At 42.5% G+C, this 20,555-nt stretch overlaps 2 protein-coding genes across 3 annotated transcripts in view; both read left to right on the top strand.

The window, feature by feature from the left end:
* The window catches only part of ppp2r2ba (protein phosphatase 2, regulatory subunit B, beta a), a 45,893-nt gene extending 33,295 nt beyond the window's left edge, over nucleotides 1-12,598 (top strand). For both annotated transcript variants that reach the window (XM_035162286.2, XM_035162287.2), the window contains exons 2-10: nucleotides 542-639; nucleotides 1,807-1,972; nucleotides 2,822-2,934; nucleotides 6,128-6,305; nucleotides 6,462-6,626; nucleotides 8,712-8,881; nucleotides 9,412-9,503; nucleotides 9,594-9,717; nucleotides 10,651-12,598. In XM_035162286.2, coding sequence (XP_035018177.1) covers nucleotides 542-639; nucleotides 1,807-1,972; nucleotides 2,822-2,934; nucleotides 6,128-6,305; nucleotides 6,462-6,626; nucleotides 8,712-8,881; nucleotides 9,412-9,503; nucleotides 9,594-9,717; nucleotides 10,651-10,806 — 1,262 coding nt within the window. In that variant the 3' untranslated portion in view covers nucleotides 10,807-12,598. The remainder of the gene's footprint in view (nucleotides 1-541; nucleotides 640-1,806; nucleotides 1,973-2,821; nucleotides 2,935-6,127; nucleotides 6,306-6,461; nucleotides 6,627-8,711; nucleotides 8,882-9,411; nucleotides 9,504-9,593; nucleotides 9,718-10,650) is intronic.
* Nucleotides 12,599-13,331: 733 nt separating this feature from the next.
* gpr151 (G protein-coupled receptor 151) lies at nucleotides 13,332-15,248 on the top strand. Its single transcript, XM_035161793.2, has one exon. It carries the CDS (start codon nucleotides 13,449-13,451, stop codon nucleotides 14,766-14,768), a length of 1,320 nt encoding a protein of 439 aa, XP_035017684.1. The 5' UTR covers nucleotides 13,332-13,448; the 3' UTR covers nucleotides 14,769-15,248.
* Nucleotides 15,249-20,555: the final 5,307 nt, after the last annotated feature.

Here is a 20,555-nt window from a genome sequence, read left to right as displayed (position 1 = left end):
CTTACAAGCGTTATATCTCTGTCGTCCAGATAGTGCACTGCACAGATTGGAAGTTAAAAAGTAGGCGTAACATTTGTCATCCGCAAAGGAGAACACATTTTAAAGGTTTACGTTCTTTTTTAATGAAGGAGCAGTCGAGTCTTGGAGCAGCACAGGGTCTTGCAGCCAACAGGAGACTGAGGAATGGCATTATTATCGTGGTGGAAGAGCCCTATAAAAAGCAGAAGTGCAATTAAATGACAACGATTGTCTCACTTCAATGAGACATGGTGCTGAATTAGTTGATATCATGCAGTGACTCATCCAGTGGTTTGTCCTAACCCATATTTCTACAAAAGTAGGGTAACAGTGCCAGAGAGTCCTCTATGGGTTTGTCACGAGATTCCCCTCCCCTTCCCCTTCCCCTCCTGTGTTTTCTAGAAATCACTGCACCACATCTGACTTGAAAGCGCTTTCTTTTTGTCTGACTTCTACCTTGACAGCTTTTGTCCACACTGACATTTTCTCCCCCTCCTCTCCCTCTCTGCTTCCTGTGTTGCAGCTGACATTATCTCAACGGTGGAGTTTAACTCATCGGGGGAGCTGTTGGCCACCGGGGATAAAGGAGGCAGAGTTGTCGTCTTCCAGAGGGAGCAGGAGGTAGGAAATGCCAACAATGCTACGCTAATTACGCTGCCCTTCTGCTGAGAGGATTTCACAGCCTTGAAACATTAAAGTTGCTTTTAAATAACAAGGGAAGGTGTATTTTGAAAAGGGCTGCTGGTTGGAAATCTAAAAGTCACCACGAATGATAAAAATCCCTTTAACCACAATGAGGCTTTGATCATTATGTCATGTTTCATGCAGAAGCATCATTCAATTCTGAATTACAGTTAAGATCCCAATGATCCCAGCATTTAATACACATGTAGTATTTTTTATTTAATACAATGGAGAAGCCATAAAAATATAGCATTTTGAATTCAATGTTCATTCAGTATAAATATGACATATTTGATATCCTTTTAAAGTCATACTTAAACTGGAGGTGCATAGATTTGTTTTTGCCCATAGAAAAAGCATGGGTAGCTTTTTCTCCCTATTTCAAATCTTTATGTGAAGCTATGGTAACCGGCTGCTGGAGAGAGTGAATAAGCATATTTCCTAAACGACTAAAGGAATGAATCTCTCCATAACACATTCGATGTAAACAACTTTAACGCCCATCTCTCTGGCATAATTCAAAAGTCTCCCTCTCGCCTCCAACTAGTTCAGAACGCAGCAGCTCGGCCTCTTACTGATTTAAATATAAGACATCACACCACCCCAATCCTGGCTTCGCTCCATTGGCTCCCTGTTCTGTTTAGAATGGATTTTAAGGTTTTACTGATCACTTTTAAAGCTTGCCTTATTCTGGCCCCAAACACAGTAGAAATGTTGGCCCTATACGAGCCAGCTCACAGCCTTAGATCTTCAGCTAAGTCTAATGGTGCTTGAGGAGATAAGGCTTTTAGATCCAGTGACTTCTTTTAAATTACTTCTTAAAACCCATTTTTACAGACTTGCCTTTATGTGATGTTGTCTTTTTATCTGTCTTTATGTTTTATTGCTTTTATTCTTTTTATTTGTATTTATTTGCTTTTATGTGATGTCCTTGTCCTCTTTATATAATGTTCCTATTCTTTTTATTTGTACTTACTGCTTTTACATGATGCTGTCTTTTTTTGTAAACCCTGTTTTTTAGGTTGCAATATAAGTAAAGTTACTTTTATTATTTATCATCCAATCTTTCTGTAACCTTTTCTCTGTCGCCTCCTCCTCCTTCAGAGTAAGAGCCAGCCCCAGCGCAGAGGGGAGTACAATGTTTACAGCACATTCCAGAGCCACGAGCCGGAGTTTGACTACCTGAAGAGTTTGGAGATCGAGGAGAAGATCAACAAGATCAAATGGCTTCCTCAGCAGAACGCCGCCTACTTCTTGCTCTCCACCAATGGTCAGTCACTCAGCTCAGCTTTTGCGGGAGCGACACAGGTGGCAAAATGGCCAAAGGAGCCATAAATGTGTCATGACAGAGTGTTTGCTGAAGGCGTGATTCATTCCTTACTCCGCAGAATAGTCAGATGTACAGCTGAGATAAAAGGAGACGATATTAATATCAATTCAGAATGACTATCTCTGTGAGCGTATTGGTGTTTCGCTTGACGGAGCAGGTGCCACCAGCCGGGGCGTTTCAGATTGAGTACTTCATGCATGGCTGCCACAGCAGGGAACACACTCACACACGCATATATATCAAATCATGTGCCACCGCGCCCCATACATGGACCCTAGCCTAAGCAGACACATACACATCAGCAGAGAGACATCTTGCAGATTGTGGTGCTTCATGCATGGCTGCTCCAGGAGTGCTAGCGGTGGCTGGGGCAGATGGTGCAGGTTCCTGTGGCGATGGCCTCGCTGCTCTGACACCAATACTCACTGTGGAAATTAAAAGGGAAAAAAAGCAACAACCTGACTGCTGCTGACAGCCACTTTCACTAGACCGAGACACCGGGATGTAACTGGTGTCTACGTGATGCAGAATTGAAAAGCGGACAGATGGCTTTTTTCAGAGGGAGCGTATACTGGAGCAGGGAAATGCAGTCAACTTGTAGATTGATATCAGTTACATCAGTATCTACACAGGAGCCACCATTCATCATCCTTGCTGGCTCCTGCCCAGCTACATGCCAGATTGGCTGCCCAACCCCCCGCATCCATCTTGTAACTGAGTTTTACCGTGGTGAGACGTTTTTTCTGTGTGTGATTTTTGTGTGTGGTTTGTGTGATGTATCCATCTCAGATAAGACAGTGAAGCTGTGGAAGATCAGTGAGAGAGACAAGCGTCCGGAGGGCTACAACCTGAAGGATGAAGACGGACGGATCCGAGACCCGTCGACCATCACCTCGCTACGGGTAAGGAGAGGTCACACAAAACCATCAGGTCTAACACCACCCAAAATGTCATATGCACTCTAGTAAAGACCTCTGCTCTGTCTTGCTGGTGTGTTAAAATGTAACTGTTTGGCTCAGAGTAAAACCGCAGGTCATGATCTGACGACAGGAAAAACATCAATCTTCTATGGAAACAAAAACAAATCATTTCAAGCTACAACCTAAGCGACCTTATAGGCTTCTTGTAGAAGGAATGGAAACCCACAAAATCCATTAAGTTTAATCCATCCATCATCCATACTGTTTATCTCTTGAGGGTCACAGGAACAAATCCCAGCGGATATTGGGCGAGAGGCGGGATACACCCTACTCAAGTCGCCAGCGTATCAAGGCTGATTTAGAGCAACAAACAACCATTAACAGTCATATTCACACCTATATTTGTAGAGTCTCTAATTAACCTAAGCTGCATGTCTTTGGACTGAATGTTGGAGAACCAGGAGAAAAAACCATGCACACACACACACATGCATAACTCAAAGGGTCCTCGGAGAGTGCATACCTCCGTTCCCTTATTAACCATATTTAAATTCACTGGATTTGTATTTGGATCTGCACCAAATTGTACACACTCATAAATCAGTCCTCTAAAACCAAGTTTAGTGGTAATCCCTCCAGTAGTTTTTGCATAAGCAAGCTAATTATCAAACAGGGTTAGTGGACGAAAAAAGAACCTCCTCAGCGGAGGTAAACATTGCTGACTGACTACTGTGTTACCGTGCAGCCTCATGAAGTGTCAATATTATCTAAATGTATGATATATAAAGTGTTAATTATTGAGCTTTAGAGGTGCCGATAGGTGAACTATGTTGACCTTACTCAGAGCAAGGCTAGCTGTTTCTCCTAGTGTCCATGCTAAGCTAAGCTACTATCTATATACACACACGCGAGAATGGTATCAGTAAATCATTCATCGTCACCTTACTCTTGGTAGGAAAGTGACTAAGTGTATTTCTCAAAATGTCAAACTATTCCTTTAAATTCATCAGTCTAGAAAAATGAAAAGTCAAAGTTTTGAATGGACCCGTCTTTCTAGAAAGACATGATATTATTAGACATTTTCAGAGCAGACATTTCACTTATAATGGTAGGTGCACAATGCCAGGAGTCTGAGCCTGAAATATTATTTTTTATCATTTGCACAAATTTTCCTGTTGTGAGACATTGAAAACTGACAAAAGCCTATCCTCAGTTGGCACATAGAATGGTCTGAAGTCTGAATAAGAACAGTACAGATAAGCTGATTAAATCGACATTTAGCATTCAGTCGTTATCGCCTTTAATCCTGCACGAACATCTTATCAACACATGCAGTTGTATATGTATATGTATTATATATATCTCAAAGTCGACACTGTTTCTCTTTTAAATAGCAGCTGATGATCATATGGTGCGTTTCAGTGCTGATCAATGAGATTGACACCATCCAACACCCATGTTTGGGCAAATTTTAACTCAGACTGGCAGAAGAAAGTGAGAATGAGTGGTCGATATGTGCAATGAGGTGAAAATTGTTTTTTCTCTCGCTCTGAGTCTCATTCTTATCACTCTGCAAAACACTTTTCACACAAAGAAGGCGGGCACTGTGTGTGTGTGTGTGTGTGTGTGTGTGTGTGTGTGTGTGTGTGTGTGTGTGTGTGTGTGTGTGTGTGTGTGTGTGTGTGTGTGTGTGTGTGTGTGTGTGTGTGTGTGTGTGTGTGTGTGTGTGTGTGTGTGTGTGTCTGCCACAGTAGATTAGTGCTGTGTTCAGCGTGTCTGTCCCTCTTTGTCTGGCTGGCCAGGGGATCATAGCAACCTGGAGGACAGGCCGGGACTGTGGCAATCCTGTTTAGAGGCTGTGAAATCTGCTCAGGGCGAGAAAGAGCAGAGGGTGCAACTCGGAAATATTAATTCAAAAATGTAGCCAGATAATGAGGTCATCATTTAGTATCTCCCTCAAACATAAAATACGATCAAAATGTGTATATTTTCTCTTTTGTCTGTGCTGCTTTAAGAGAAAAAAAGGACTTTTAATTTCTGTTCTAGATAGATAAGTGTAAAAGAAGGAACATATATAATAAATTATTCCGTTTTTTAAAATATTCTTTACATGATGTAAGGATGAGGATGCATTAGGTTGTTGTGAAGGTGCAGGGGCCAAGCGGAGCAGTGTAACTGTCAGTGTTTGGGGGTTATGGGTTAATACAGTCCACGTCTCTCTGGACGGCCACTGAAAGACATGGAAATGAAGTGACACCCATGGAGATACAGCAGCCTGCTGGGCTGCCATGTCTCTCTGTCGGTGCCAGCGACGATGGAGAGAAAGAGAGAAGAAGCAGCCGATTTGTTCGCCTCTCTCCCTCCCCTCCCTCCTCTCTTTGTCTGGGTTTTATCTGGCCAACGGGGGGCTGCATGCAGACTGGTGCTGGGGGTCTTTGATATGGAGCAGCAGTGTGAAACTCTGTGTGTGTATATATGTGTGTGTGAATATGTGTGAGTGTGTATGTGCAAGAGAGAGAGAGAGAGAGAAAGAAAGAGCTTGTCTTAATTCTGCAGGGTTCAGTTATCATTCCTCAGCAGGGCCTAGCGATGCCCTCGGGCCATCTCTCTTTCCACCTCCTCTACGTTCTCTCTTTTCTTTCCTTCTCGCTCTCGCTCACACACACACAAACACACATTGATTCTCTCTGTCTCTCTTTCTCTCAAAAACACACAAACAAGAGAACAGGACTTGAACATGAGACATAGAGAGAGAGAGAGAGAGAGAGAGAGAGAGAGACAGAGAGAGAGAGAAACTGTGGAGGAGTATGTGCGATGAGATCACTGAGTAACCGTGTAGCAAACAGATATTCACAGTCTGATTGAACCAGCTCATCAAACAGCCCCGCAGCTCCTCAGCCCCACCGACTCTGTTACATTAAGATTTGTGGAGTAAATGTCATATGAATCCCTGGGGATATGCTCACACACACTCACACACAAACACGTGCTGAATATTCCAAACACACAAACTTCTATACAAGCAAGAAGCCGAATGCATGTACAGATAAACCTCTAAGAGGGCTTTTAAGAAACCAGCTTTAGAGCAATTTTTCACAATGGTCCTGTTTTCCTTTTCAGTAGAACTTCACATTTCTTCTTCCCCTGTTTCTAACTGAACCGTCTTCTCCAATAGGTGCCGGTGCTGCAGCCCATGGACCTGATGGTTGAGGCTACAGCCAGGCGTGTGTTCAGCAATGCCCACACCTACCACATCAACTCCATCTCCGTCAACTCCGACCTACAGACGTACATCTCTACTGACGACCTCAGGGTAAACCTGTGGAACCTGGAGATCACTGATCGCAGCTTCAGTATCCTCTTAATAGTGTAAATAACGTAATGATTTTATGTTTCGGAGCTACTGTGTCGCAGGGGCGGAAACTAACCCATTAGTTTGAGTTGTAAGTAACTTGAGTTTTGTGTTCGCTGTCCACAAGTCGGACATTGTCCTTAGCGCTGTCTCTCAGACATTGTGGACATCAAACCAGCCAACATGGAGGAGCTGACGGAGGTGATCACCTCAGCAGAGTTTCATCCACAGCACTGTCACACCTTTGCCTACAGCAGCAGCAAGGGCTCAATACGCCTCTGTGACATGAGACAGGCTGCACTCTGCGACACGCACTGCAAATGTGAGTATCCATGCAGTGCAAGATGGGACAATTTTAAAAGGAGCAAGCAAATAAGCCTACCAAAGTTTGGTAGAAAACTTTTCTGAATATGTTTTCTTTCCTGTGATGCCTGTTAGTCCATTATGTGGAACTAATAACTAATAACTTTTATATATATATATATATATATATGTATATATGTGTGTATATATATATATATATACAGTATATATATTAACTTATATATATATATATATATATAAGATATAACAAATACTCATCCGGATTTGCACAAAAACTTAATGGGTTCTTTCCTGACACATACTGCATCCTTTCACCAAGTTTTGTGGAAACCCATTCAGTGTTTTTTGTGTAATCTTACTTGCACACAGACAAACATACAAACCAACTAACAAACAAACTGATGGGGGTGAATACCTAACCTCCTTGGTGGAGGTGAGGAGAAGTGATAGAACTGTAAAAACATAAAATCAGATAAACATGCAACATGGTAACACCAACGTTGCAAATTCACTCTCAGTTTTTCTGCTTCAGCTCTACCTTTGTGTGGCATGGACATGCAGCCTCCCCCCACCTCAATATACCAGGATTGATAACCCGTCAATAAATCTGTGTGTTTGTGTCTCAAACAATGAACGGCCTTCTTTAAAGCTTACCATCACATGCATACTCTTTGGTCGAATGAATAATGAATACATTGACATTTTCGCTGAAAAATCAATGGCTTAAAAGCAATCGCATTAGTCCCTCATGGACACACCTTGTTGTTCAATAATGTCAGTCATTTCCTCAGACATATTGACGTGTTCACTGGACCAGGCGCCAACATGGCCTGTTAAATTCCACCTGAGCGTTCGAGAGATAAATAAAATACTGGGATGAGGAAAATCTGGGAGTAATTTTCAAGTTATGTTATTCAAAGGCTAACACACAAACACACAAACACACACACACACACACACACACACACACACACACACGCAGAGCAGGCAGGTGCTCTCATTAGCCTCAGGCAGGTCAGTTACAGACCTACTGTTTTACTGCATGAACGTGTATGGCTCAGAGCAATGTGTAATGCCCTCCCTTCTTCCCACACACACATACCTCGTACATAAACAACAAAAACACGCACTCATACTGTATCCCTTCCCTATAAATCTGGGAGGCTGTTATTATCAATCAGAATTAGAGCGAAGATGGATGGATAGATGAGGGATAGATGGAAGGAGGATAGAGGGATAGGAGAGGATTGCTAAAGCGCTGAGCCCCAGGACTCAGAGAGGGGGACCAGAAAGCTCCCCTGCCCACTCCCCAGGGACCCTATTATACACCCCTGGAGTGAGAGGGGAGGAGAGGGCATCTAGGGATGCACACACATGCATATATACATACACACACTGCACACACCCATTTATACACAACCACTCATTCACTGACACACACACAAAATCCAGCAGGTCTCAAATGGGCCCAGGACTTTGACATTGATTTGTTTTTCTTATCCCTCCCTCATCCCCCTATTTTTTCATCTCTCACGCCACATCCCTTGTTAGACTCCCCACTGACAGAGCTATTCTCCTGGCCTCAGCTGAGGAGGAGGGAGGGGATGGAAGGAGGGTGGGGAGAATAGCGGGGGCATTTTTGGAGAGATGGAGAAGAGCAAGAGGGGGGGAGGAAAAGAGGAGGAACAATAACTTGACAGCTAACGATGGAATGCCTGGCTCTTATCCCCAGCGTGCTGGCCTGCACACAGATGAGCAGCTGCCAAAATCAATATGAATCATAACCAATATTTACCCAGCATGCTGACCCACGACTGGCTCCCTAAACACACACAGAAATAATCCTGTGAAGACATGCAGCTGCTGCAGAAAAAACTCTGCATCCAGGCATTGTTGTGTCTGTCATTGTTCGCTAATGAAGGGCCCCCACCACCCAAACAGAATCTGCTTTGTGTTCTCTCCCTTTGAATGATTGGAAGACGTGCAGGAGGGAAAACACCTCTTTAAAGTGGCGACCTCCTACAGTGTTAAAATGTGTTTCCTCTGTCAGAAGATAACTGCTTTTTGCTCTTTTCTCTCCCAGACTTTGAGGAGCCGGAGGATCCTTCCACTCGCTCCTTTTTCTCTGAAATCATCTCGTCCATCTCGGATGTGAAGTTCAGCCACAACGGGCGCTATCTGATGACAAGGGACTACCTCACTGTCAAGGTGTGGGACCTTCAGATGGAGAACAAGCCACTGGAGACGTACCAGGTAAGGATTCATCATGCCTGCCGGACAGCTAGAAAGCCTTAGAAGAAAACTCCCAGCTAGTGAAGTTGGTAAATAACAGTTAGGCCGCGGATCAAATTAAAACTTATTGATTTCAGACTAATCACTCAGCATAATCCTGTTGCAGTGTCACAGTGTCAGCGATTACCCCAGGAGGGCTTATAAGAGGTGACCGCCCAACAGATAGTGTCGGTGCTGATGCAACCAGAAGGACATAACCTCCCACTGTGCGGTCACCGGGGTCACATCCACGCTGTCTGATCAGGGGAAGCCATCTTAGGGCAGGTCATGATTGATAAGGCCTCCAGCTGGGCTCAGGGGATTCTCTTTTCAATTCCAGCTCCGCCTCCAACTGCCTTATATCTTAGCGAAGGTCACCAGGTCCTGACGGATTACTGAAAGTGGAGCATATGCTAGTGCAGCTTATGGCTGGAAGTGGAAAGGCAAACTTAAGATGTCTAAAAACGATGATCATATCCCACCAATCGGTTTAATTTTGTTTGTTTTTTCAGGTTCACGACTATTTACGGGGCAAACTTTGTTCTCTGTATGAGAATGACTGCATCTTTGACAAGTTTGAGTGTGTCTGGAATGGAACAGACAGGTAAGACCCCCCATCCATCCATCCATCCATCCATCCATCCAGCCATCCAGCCATCTCAATAATCATCTACTCTCCTCTCTATCTCCACAGTGTCATAATGACGGGATCCTACAACAATTTCTTTAGAATGTTTGACCGGAACACCAAACGTGACGTCACACTGGAAGCGTCCAGAGAAAACAGCAAACCCAGAGCCATTCTCAAGCCTCGCAAGGTAAAGCAATTCATATCACATGAACAAATGAACCTATATCGAGTCAAACACAAGTGAATGTACTGTTATAAAGCAAGAGACCCAACCAGACAACTCAAGCGTCTTGGATAAATGCCACGGTCTCTTCATAAAATAGAACAGAAATTACTTTGATCATTGGTTTTTTAAGTAATTAATTTTAATAAAATATAAAAAAAATGTAATGGTTGTACTATTGGATGTGGCTCAGAACGAAGAGCGGTTAGTCCACTAACCAGAAAGGTCATTGGTTCGATTCCAGGCTTCTTCAGTCTGCATGGCGAATTGTCCTTGGGCAAGATACTGAACCTAAAATCGCCCCTGATGGTCATTTCTTCAGTGTGTGGAGGATGTGTGATAGAATAATTTGTGTATAGAGGTTTATGTATGAATGTGTGTGTGAATGGGTGATTGTGAATTGCACTGTGAAGCACTTTGAGTGGTCGATTAGACTTGAAAAGCACTATATAAATGTAGTCCATTTACTAATGCAGTCCATTTCAAATTAGAATATTTGCTGATTTCAAATATTCAAAAGTAAATATCAACATGTAAGGTCTCGTATTGTTCATAAGCATTTTTTAAAAATGTCATTCAATCAAAATGCACAAGGAGAAATTTATCTTCTGATCAAGAAGCTGCAACATTATCCCAATCTCTTCCAAGTCTATTTCAGGATGTCAGTGGTTCAGTTTGATACGCTACTGGCAACACTGGGATCGCATATTAAGAGAAAAAAAACTAATTTCTGTTATTCAGTTGATCCAGAACAGCTCAAACAATTCTTTGGACTGCCTTTGACAGTAAAAAACACAGCAAATTGTATAAATACAGCTTAACATTACTGAAAACCTTTTTAATTTACACTTCTCAATCTCATCTTAATGCCTCTTTATCCCCACTGTCGTCCTCCAGGTGTGTGTGGGTGGGAAACGACGTAAGGATGAGATCAGCGTGGACAGCTTAGACTTCAGCAAGAAGATCCTTCACACCACGTGGCACCCTCACGAGAACATCATCGCTGTAGCCGCCACAAACAACCTCTACATCTTCCAAGACAAGGTGAACTAAAGGGCGACCTGCCCCTCTGACCCCTGGCCGCCGCACACGTGAGGAAGGGGGGCTGCAGGGAGAGGTTGGGCTGGAGAAGGAGACATGAACCCCTTCTCTACATCCTTCTCCTCCTCTCCCTAAACGTCTTGTTGCTGCTGGTCTTATAATTTCTGCCACTCGGCTGAGGAAGTGCAGAATTGAGCATCCAGTGAGAAAGTGGACAGAATGGATTTTGGGAAGTGGAAAAATTGATACGACCTGGATACAACAAGTGGAAAAAGATTCCTTGAAATCGAGAATGGACTTTTCATTCTTCAAACTGACCTGTCATTTTATTTATTTAGCCATGCGGACACCCGGGGGAGTGAATCCTGTGTATTTATGCAACAAGAGGATGGCTGCATGAATAACAAGATGTAGCAGCCCTCTGGACCCTGGAGAAAGGGGCTGATGTGGGCACACTCGACGTAAAACAGAGCACATGGACAGAAACCAAGCTTACATGATGGTGGCTAACTCTCATGTAGCAACAGTGCCCCCCCTCTTTCGGTCTGCTCATGCTGCAGTGCATGTGCAAGGTGTCAGACAGTGCAACCTGCTGCAGTTCCTACAGATGAGGAAGAGACTGAGTTTTTCTCCGCCTGTGACACAACACAGTCTTTCTAGCACCGATTCTGTGTCTCCCTGCTGAGACTGCTGTAGTCTGTAATGTGAATGAAGCCTTTCCAGGCCGTGTCAATCGTTTTATTTAATGCTGTTGTTTTATTTCGAGTCCTTCTCTCGGTCAGTGAGTCTGTTTAGAAGCTGTGGTGCCTTCTTTTGGTATGTGGGGGTTCAATGTCGTGGGCGCGGGAGGGGAGGGAGGGGAGGGAACTGAGTACAAGGCAGGAGTGTGAATGTTTCAAATGAAATGTTAACTTAGAAATGTTTCTTTTGTTTTTTCTTTTCTTTTCTCTCTCGTTCTATCTCTCTTTACAAACAAAAATGAAAAAAAAAGAAGCTCCACTGAGGTCCCAAAGTGAAAAAAAGTGCTTGACCGGCTTTGTGCTTGTGAGTTCATAGGTGGACGCTGTGATGTATAGAAAGTAATTGTTGCTCTCACCACACAGCCGTCAGTCAGATGTCCGCTATCAGTTTGCAAGAAACATGACAAAAGCCACAATTCAACAGTTCTGCAAAATTCCTGCTTGAGAAAGAGAAAACAGTCACTCATCTAGGTTATGTCGATGGTGCATAAAATGATCTGTAGATGGTAAAACTGTAAACTTCTCACGTTAAAATATTATTGAAGGTTAACTTGAGATTTCTTGGCAGAACATAATCCTGTAGGCCAGCTCTTGATCTTGTTTTTGCATGTGTTACATCTGAATCCGACGACGCTGACAGCCTGCGTTTAGATATTAGATCATCTACAGATCATCTGAGGCACTATCAATATATCCCTCGCTTTCTCAAGCCAATTAAGTTTGTGGCCTTGCTTGTCCACGAGGACGTGTAACGTGAAACAGCAGCAGGTCGTGTTCCGGCACTCGGTCCTCACTTGTCTCCGATTTTGTGTTACGAGCCAGATCCCATCGAAGGAAAAGCAGTCAAAGGTCTAACTGAACTCTGTGAAATCAGGGAATTATTAAGTGTGATTCCTTTAAACAGTGATGTCTTCTAGACAACCTCCTTTGTGACACTTCTAATTGAAACAAAAAAAAAACTTTTATAGCTCAGAATGTATTGAAATGCAATTAATTACCATGCAGTCTTTATGCTTACTGGACTTTCTTTGAATAAAAAAAGAATAAAGATGTGCAAGTTCAAATGCTGTGTTGTTGTACCTCCTCTGTTAACTGCGTTGACGATGTGATTTGCTGCTTACGGTACAAGGGTGTCCTCATGTGGACAAAGAGTGTAAAAGCAGTCTGGCTGTGGCAAAGACGGTCTGTGACCGGACACAGTAGGTGGGTGATTTCAAATTAATAGAAACTGTCACGATTTTCTTAATTTCTTGATTATTCGTGTAACACCCATTTATCACTTAAATAACAGAAAAAACTATTTTTAAATGAAGGCTGCTGACCCATTCAAATAACTCATACAATCAACAAATGACATAATTTATCTGAATTTCAGATTGAGGCTTCCAATGATGTATTTCCTAGATTGTTTGTGACCCATTTTTAAAAAGCTGCAGCTGTATTGTTACTGAATTTGTGCCAGAAAATCTTTAATCAATAGTTACCCACCAATATCTATTAACTCAGACTAATTCACAAACATTTAATCTAATTAGAAATCCAACACATGCATATGTCGTACTGTGCACATTATGCAGAGTTCTTCTAATTGGCCCCGCGAGGCAGTGGGTTAACGCACATTTTGGCAGCTGGGGACAGCAGCTGTCAATCACACAGCATCTTTAAAACCAGCGGCAGAAGCTGCATCATTGTGTTTGACGGTAAACTCGGAGACAGACAGGAGCTCGACTGTGATGACTGATAGTCAATCGATACGTTGTCTGATGCGATTATTTTAACAGGTTTAGACTCAGAGGAGACATTTTTAGATACGTATTTTTTGTCAAAGCAATCTTAACACTTTCTCTTCTCTTTGCTGCCTTTTACATTTTGCATATTTTCCTCCTGTATCAGATCACCATCTCTCTGGAGAGGATGGATAAGTTGAGTGGGAACAATGCGACTGTTCTGAACAGCTCCATAGACAAGTGGTCTTTCATCGAACATGGCTCGTTCCAACACCTGAAACCCGGGGAGCTGAGGGTCCTGGTGCCGGCCATCCTGGGAGTCATCTGCGTCCTGGGTGTGGCTTGTAATCTCACTGCGATGCTCATCTTGTTCTCAAATGCACGTCGGGGCAAACTGTCCCTCATCAACTCCCTCATCTTCAACTTGATGTTTGCTGACGGGTTGGTGCTCGCGTTTGCGATGCCTTTCAGGGCTGCTTTCTACTCCAAGGCGAGCTGGGATCTGGGCTGGGTGGTGTGCAAGACGGCTGACTGGTTCCTCCAGTCCTGCATGGCTGCAAAGAGCTTGACCGTGGCGGTCATGGCCAAATCTTGCTACCGCTACGTGTCCAACCCCACCAAGCAGGTGAGCATCCACCTGGGCTCCATCCTGGTGGTGCTCTTCTTCATCTGGCTGTCTGCCTGCTCTGTCACCATCCCGCACTGGCTGTTCGCTACACTGCATAGAGGAATCCGCAGGGTTGTGTGTGTGCTGATGGTTCCTCCTGAAGCCCAGGATTTCATGACCGTGTATGTCAAAGCGTACCCCCTGGGGGTGTACTGTGCACCTCTCAGCTTTGCACTGATTTATTTCTGGAGGGCTTACAGCCAGTGCCAGCGCCGCTCCAGTAAAAGTCAGAATCTGCGTACACAGATCAGGTCCAGAAAGCTCACCTTGATGTTATTCAGCCTGACTGTGGCTATGTCTATTCTCTGGCTTCCACAGTGGGTGGTGTGGGTTTGGGAGCGTCATATTGCAGAAAAAGAAATGGAAGGAGCTCAGCCACTCGTCCCCTCGCCCCCCCTTCTTCTAACCGTCTCCGCTCTGCTTCTCACCTTCTCTCTGTCGCTAGTGAACCCTCTCATTGTCCTCTCCCTCTCCGAGGAGTTTAGAGAGGGCTACAGGGGGCTGTGGAGGCGCCTCACCCTGCGCAAACAACTTCCGTCCAAGCCTAAGCCTGGACCGCACAACCCTACCTCTCTCCAGTCACCTTGCCCCAGACCAGAGACCTCAGTCCAGCTGAGAGGAGAGAGGAGCCTTCAGCCAAGCTACAGCCAGGATCCCAGCAGAGACACTCAAACCCAGCCCGAACAAGGGGAAGGACGAGGAGGAGGCAGAGACGCGGACAGAGTGAGCCTCAAAGATGGAATAGTGTTGCCTGATTTGGAGCACTTCTGGCACGAGAGGGAGACGGGGGCGCACACAGACGAAAATGATCCTGTGCCGTGGGAGCATGAGGGCAAATAGGGCAAAAAACAACTACCACCTTTCGACTTCATCAACATTCACCACGATCCTGAGCAGCAGCTTCATCAACAGACCTCAGCTCAGTGCTTTACAGTAAATCAGTGGTATTCTGTCAACTGTGTGTATGATATTATACAAAAGGTAAGAAGGCATCAGTAAGGAAACAAGTTTGGACTATGAATAGAGCAGTGTCATCTGCATATAAGATAGACTTTGCAATTGGTTGTTGTTTAATGTGTAAGAACTAGACTATAATGTAAGTGTGACTTGGTGGCTGTACATTAAAGCTTTTGGTAAGGATTATGTAAATGCAATGCACATACACATCATATAAAGTATTTACAATTAATGTATTTGTATATATACTTCCAGTAAATAATATACTAAATGTACGTTGCAGATTTCCTGACATATATGGACAAGAAATCCCCTAAACAAACCAGATATTTTTTAGATTTTATCATTAAAAAAAAAGCATCTTAATCGGATATTAAATGTTGATGCATAAAATTTGCATTGAACCTTTTTCTGTTATTGTGTACATCTTTGTAGTAGATCCTGAAGTTTTTATGTGAAAGTACTTGTGTCCTCTTTCCTTGACAGTGATTATTTTGTAACCATTGTGTTTAATGACCAGTGTTCAGAAGACAAAAGAGAAAATCTAAATAAATAAATAGCTTGTGTGTCCTAATAATGTCTTATGTTGTCAAACATTGTTCAGATGGGAGGAAAAATATAGAAAAGCAACAGCAACTTAGTTGTTTGTGTGTAACAATCCCCGTTTAGGCTCATGATTGATTTAAATTGATTTAATCAATGACACACACACACACACACACACACACACACACGTGTTAAGTCTTAATGAGATGGATCAGACACCAGTTGAAGGTCTCCCGCTGACATTTGGTCATTAAACATATTTTCATAAGGGCATCCATTAGAATTTTAATTAGAGGTAAAGAGCTTAAGTCATAACTCGGAATCATTTCAATGGACTCACTCTGTGGGAGTCTCATAAAGAATTCTCTCTTCATTGATCTGAATATACGCAATAGGTCAAAATCTCACAGTTTAAAAGGATAAACAACATGAGAGGAAACTGATACGGGATCGATCCGTCTGTCTGCTGTAACAGCTACCCCGCTGTGCTGAACACTGAGGCTACATGTAAATATCCCTCTATTTCAAATTGTACTGACGTCACCTACATGGGTGCGGTCTGTTTTATAAAAAGTCAAATGGAAGGAGAGCAGAGGAGAATTTAGGGTGTAGGAGTCACCCCCACGGTTACCTAACACCTCTATTTACTGCCGCCCTTCCCTGATGACATTTTCCTCTTGTTAATTATTTATGATGACCTTTTATTGCCAGAGGCGAGAACCTCAATCAGAGCAACACTTAACTATACAAACCCACCGTCAGTCCCTGGAGAAGTGACCAGGCCAAAAACACCGGGGGCAAAAAAAGCTATTCACTCATTGTTGTACTGAAATGTTAGCCATCGCGGTATAAACAGAGAAATGATTAAAAGGTAAGAGTACAACAATGACAAATGTGAACACTGATGTCACGGTATCTTTAATGAACACCTCCTGCATTCACCACTGTTTGACACCTCTGGCATTTACTCTGCTAAATGAGCCAGGAAATGGGAAACTGCAGAAAGCAAAACAAAGCTGCTGGTGGGCAACTGGTTCAATCCAGGTCATCACACATCAGAGACAATATAATGGTTTTTCAAAGCTGCTACATGTTTGTGGTAAATCAACTCAGACATTTTCACTTGTTTTGCCTAATTACACCAATAAATGTGTTGGAGCTTGACTGACATCTCCCTGATCAGTAGCCACCAACCCAGGTGATTAGAGACTGTCTGTCACTCGCCATCACTCAGCCGCTCCACAAATATTCATCAAATATTACAAGAATTCATTATATACAGTCAATATAATGCATCCATCTATCTATCATATATATCTATTACATTATACAAGTATATATATATTCTTACAAAGACCACTCTCCACAGTCCCTTACAATTCCAGTTTCCAATTAAGCAATTCCACACATAAAAGGGCTCCTGGCCAAAATATGTGTTTGAACCAAGAACCATCTTGCTGTGAGGCAATCGCTCTACCCGCTGTACCACCGTCCCAACTCTCAATATGTCACAACAGAGTGAGAAGTGACAACCGTCAGCCATTTACACAAGACCAGTAGTGTTGTATTATGAGAATAATTGAGACACTATATATTACAAACATTTTATACTTTGATTTAAGATACTTAAAGACAATAATGGAAAGCAAATGTAGTGCAGTAAATATTAATGCGAATGTAATGTAGATTTTTCTCATGGAGTTTTATTAGCAGAGCTCTGCCTAAACAACTTGAGTCTAATTAGCAGGTATTTGTTAAACATTGTGCGGCTTGCTTGATGCAGAATATTTTAATATAAAACTAGGAAGCAAAAGAAGAACTTAAATCCAGCATGTCAAGGTTGAGTGCATGTTGAGTTGTTGAGTAACATATAAGAGACCGAACTAGATACAAAAAAGGAGCAGAATCTGCGACATTAGGCAGAGACTGACTGAGGGAAATTTGAGGGGGAGGAGAAGAGATAATTGTCAGCCTCTGTGTTGCTTTGTGTAAGAAAGTATAAAAATGTAAAGCTTTATAGAGTATTTATGAAGATTGACAACATGAAAAGCTCCCAGAAGTGTCTTGATTGCCCCCTGGTGGCTTCTGTTAGTCATTTGCAAGCGTTCATTTTGGTTTTAATTTCTTATTCGATGCTATAAAAAAAAAACATGGTGAAACGTGTTGATTGAAAGCTGAGACTGACTCACGATTAGTTGAGCGTGTGTATTGGTGGGACCTGGATACCACGGCTCCTCCCCTCGATTGTTTCTGCTCAGACTATGTCTCCAAATGATGTCATCGGCTCAAGATGGCAAAGTTCTGATCCCGGATGTTTGGGCTTCATGTCTGGAGAGTGAGAGGAAGTGGAGATGTGTCATCAATCTTTATTTACAGTCTATGTTAAAGCTGAAAAGCTGCAGGCTGTTAGAAAGCTCAAGATAAACTGCATTGCACAAGTTATGTGTCGAGGAGGCCTACCTCTCTTATTTAAGTCTCTGGTTCTGTGAGGCAATAATAATCGTAATAATCTATTTTAATACGTTGTTATTTACTGTCTTTCTCACCACTGCTGAATTTCACCTGACTTAAACTGCACCGGAACAGTATCTCCAGTTTAAACTGTGAGGAAACACTTCATCACTAAATGTCCATCGGTGGAGCCAGCTCCAATTAGGGTTGCCATGGTGATGGCACCAGCTTCCTTCCTGATGCACCTCCTTAAATCCTGCTGCTCAGTCAAAACCCACAACACAAAACACTCCTATAACTCTGAGTGTTACATGACATTGCAGCACACATTTGTGTCATGTTTTGTTCCTGTTGGTCAATTTTTTCTTTTTCAGGCTGTCCAGTCATAAAGGTGTAAAAAAAATTTGCGAAAAAATAAACAATATATATATATTTACATATATGACACAAAGAAAAAACAACAAACAGACAATGTTTTCTAAATAAAAAAAAAACGCAATTGTTTTGCATTTGTCAATCACCTTATTTTTGGAATTTTTTTAGAGTGAGCTACTGGTTTTTAGTTCCTCAGAGACACATCTATTTCTTCTACATTTGTCCTCTCAATCAAATTCTGAATACAGTGTGGGGGTAACTTATGATATGCTTTGTACATTATTTTGTAGGGTATATAGCTTAATAAAAGAGTGTTAGTTAAAAATATGAAAAACAGAGTGATTCAAATAAAAGGGTGTGATTTGCTTCTGTCGACAAGGCAGCTGGATGGTTCTGCTGTGACTCAGAGGCTCAAAGTCTCTCTGTTAAGTAAGTTACATTTTGGAAAGAGGAGGAATTTGCATTCGTTATGACCAAAAAAAGAGGATGCAAAACATCTGGACTTTCAGGATCATATAGTGGGTCTGCTTGCTCAGCAATCCCACCAATTACAAGTGGAAAAACAACCCAGGTTTAATTAGGTCATTATACAAGGCAGGGGAGTTTTCAGCAGGTGAGATCCTCTCTGCACTGCTCTCCTGGCTTTGCCCTCCCCCTGCTGAGAGGGGGACGCGGGAGTCGTCACCCCTGCGTTTTATCCCTCAGCCAATCATCATCTCTAATAAATGATACTCCGCAGGAAGTGACACGCCAGCCAACACTAATTATGCTCAGCAGGAGAGGCTGGCTGCAATTATGCCACATGCTAAAACGTCTGCCTGCCACTGCTTCATCTCCCTCTGAGCCACAGCCGCCTTCTCCTCCCTCTGGTCCTGGGGAAGATCACCTGACTGGAGAGTCCACAGAGGAGTGGGTGTAATTGTTTTTGTGCTGGGGGGGGTGGTTCGGGAGGTCTGGCCACAGTATTTAATAGTCTTTTGATTAGAATAAATCAGAGAGCTTTCATCTCATGTGGAGATTTAAAGGGCAGGCACCTTTCGGGATTTACAGCAGGACTGAGAGTGGGTACCATCTAAACCCATCCACTACGGATTAGAGCCTGGCCGATAAGGAGGTCGATGCCAAAGCAGTTATTGGGGAGGACATTTTCTCCAATAGATGGCAATGAATCCTACAATGGCGATTTTAACTATAAATAAAAATTAAACACAAGCACAATAAAAATATACAGAACTTGTTATAGAAAATAATATTTTAAACATAAATGCACACCTTGTCTGCATTGTTTATTCTGTAAAACAGATATGTTCATATTGGCGCTTTTCTGGGAAAACATTAACGCAGATAAAATGATATGAAAAGCTCATATTGGCCGATAAATTTGTGGATCTCTACCGTCCATTTATAAATGTTTAAAACGCAGAGGAGAACATGTCAATGCATACAATAGCAGTTAATTCACTTTATCACACTAACACACACACACACACACACACACACACTGGAGACTTAAAATCAGAGCTACTACCTTAAACTAAACTAAACTAAACCTTACCTAATCCTAACCTTAAACTAATCCTTACCTTAAACTAAACTAAACCTTACCTAATCCTAACCTTAAACTAATCCTTACCTTAAACTAAACTAAACCTTACCTAATCCGAATCTTAAACTTATCCTAACCTTAAACTAATCCTTACTTTATCTAACCTCAAACATGTCTTTACCTAAACTAGATTTTTTGGGGGGAATTGTTGTGAATGTTGGACATAAAACTGTTAAAATGCTGGAGACAAATACTTAATCTTAAAGTGCTGTTTACTTTCTAATCAGAAAGTTCAGTAATATAATAACAGTTGGTATTGCAGATATGGTGAGGTTCATTTACAGTTACTCCAATATTACTTTAATAATACATTAGATTATTCCACAACACAGATTCAACAAGATCGCTGTGACTTGCAGAGATGAACTCACAGAGAAGTTTCATCCATCTCCAGACTTGTAGAGTTTTGACTTTTGACTCAGTGTTTTTGTTTTACTCAGCTGCTGTTTTCAGTGACAAAGCCCATGTTCCAGTACATATCCAGCACCAGACCACAGCCAGTGGTTAGTCAGGGATTAGCCGGTGAACACAGGGTCGTTCAGCTGCTAGATTTCCTCCTCAGTTGTTGCTGGACACAGAAAGGTGTTGGAAAATAATAGACTTACCTTCTTCAGGTGGACATATATGAAATATGCTAATGTAGCCACCGTTTGCTAACACCTGCTCCACATCAACTGGTTGTTTACTAAATG

Source organism: Hippoglossus stenolepis, chromosome 7 (assembly GCF_022539355.2).
Source record: "Hippoglossus stenolepis isolate QCI-W04-F060 chromosome 7, HSTE1.2, whole genome shotgun sequence".
NCBI lineage: Eukaryota > Metazoa > Chordata > Actinopteri > Pleuronectiformes > Pleuronectidae > Hippoglossus > Hippoglossus stenolepis.
Note: the sequence above shows the minus strand (reverse complement) of the source record. Positions and strands in the feature narration are given on the sequence as shown.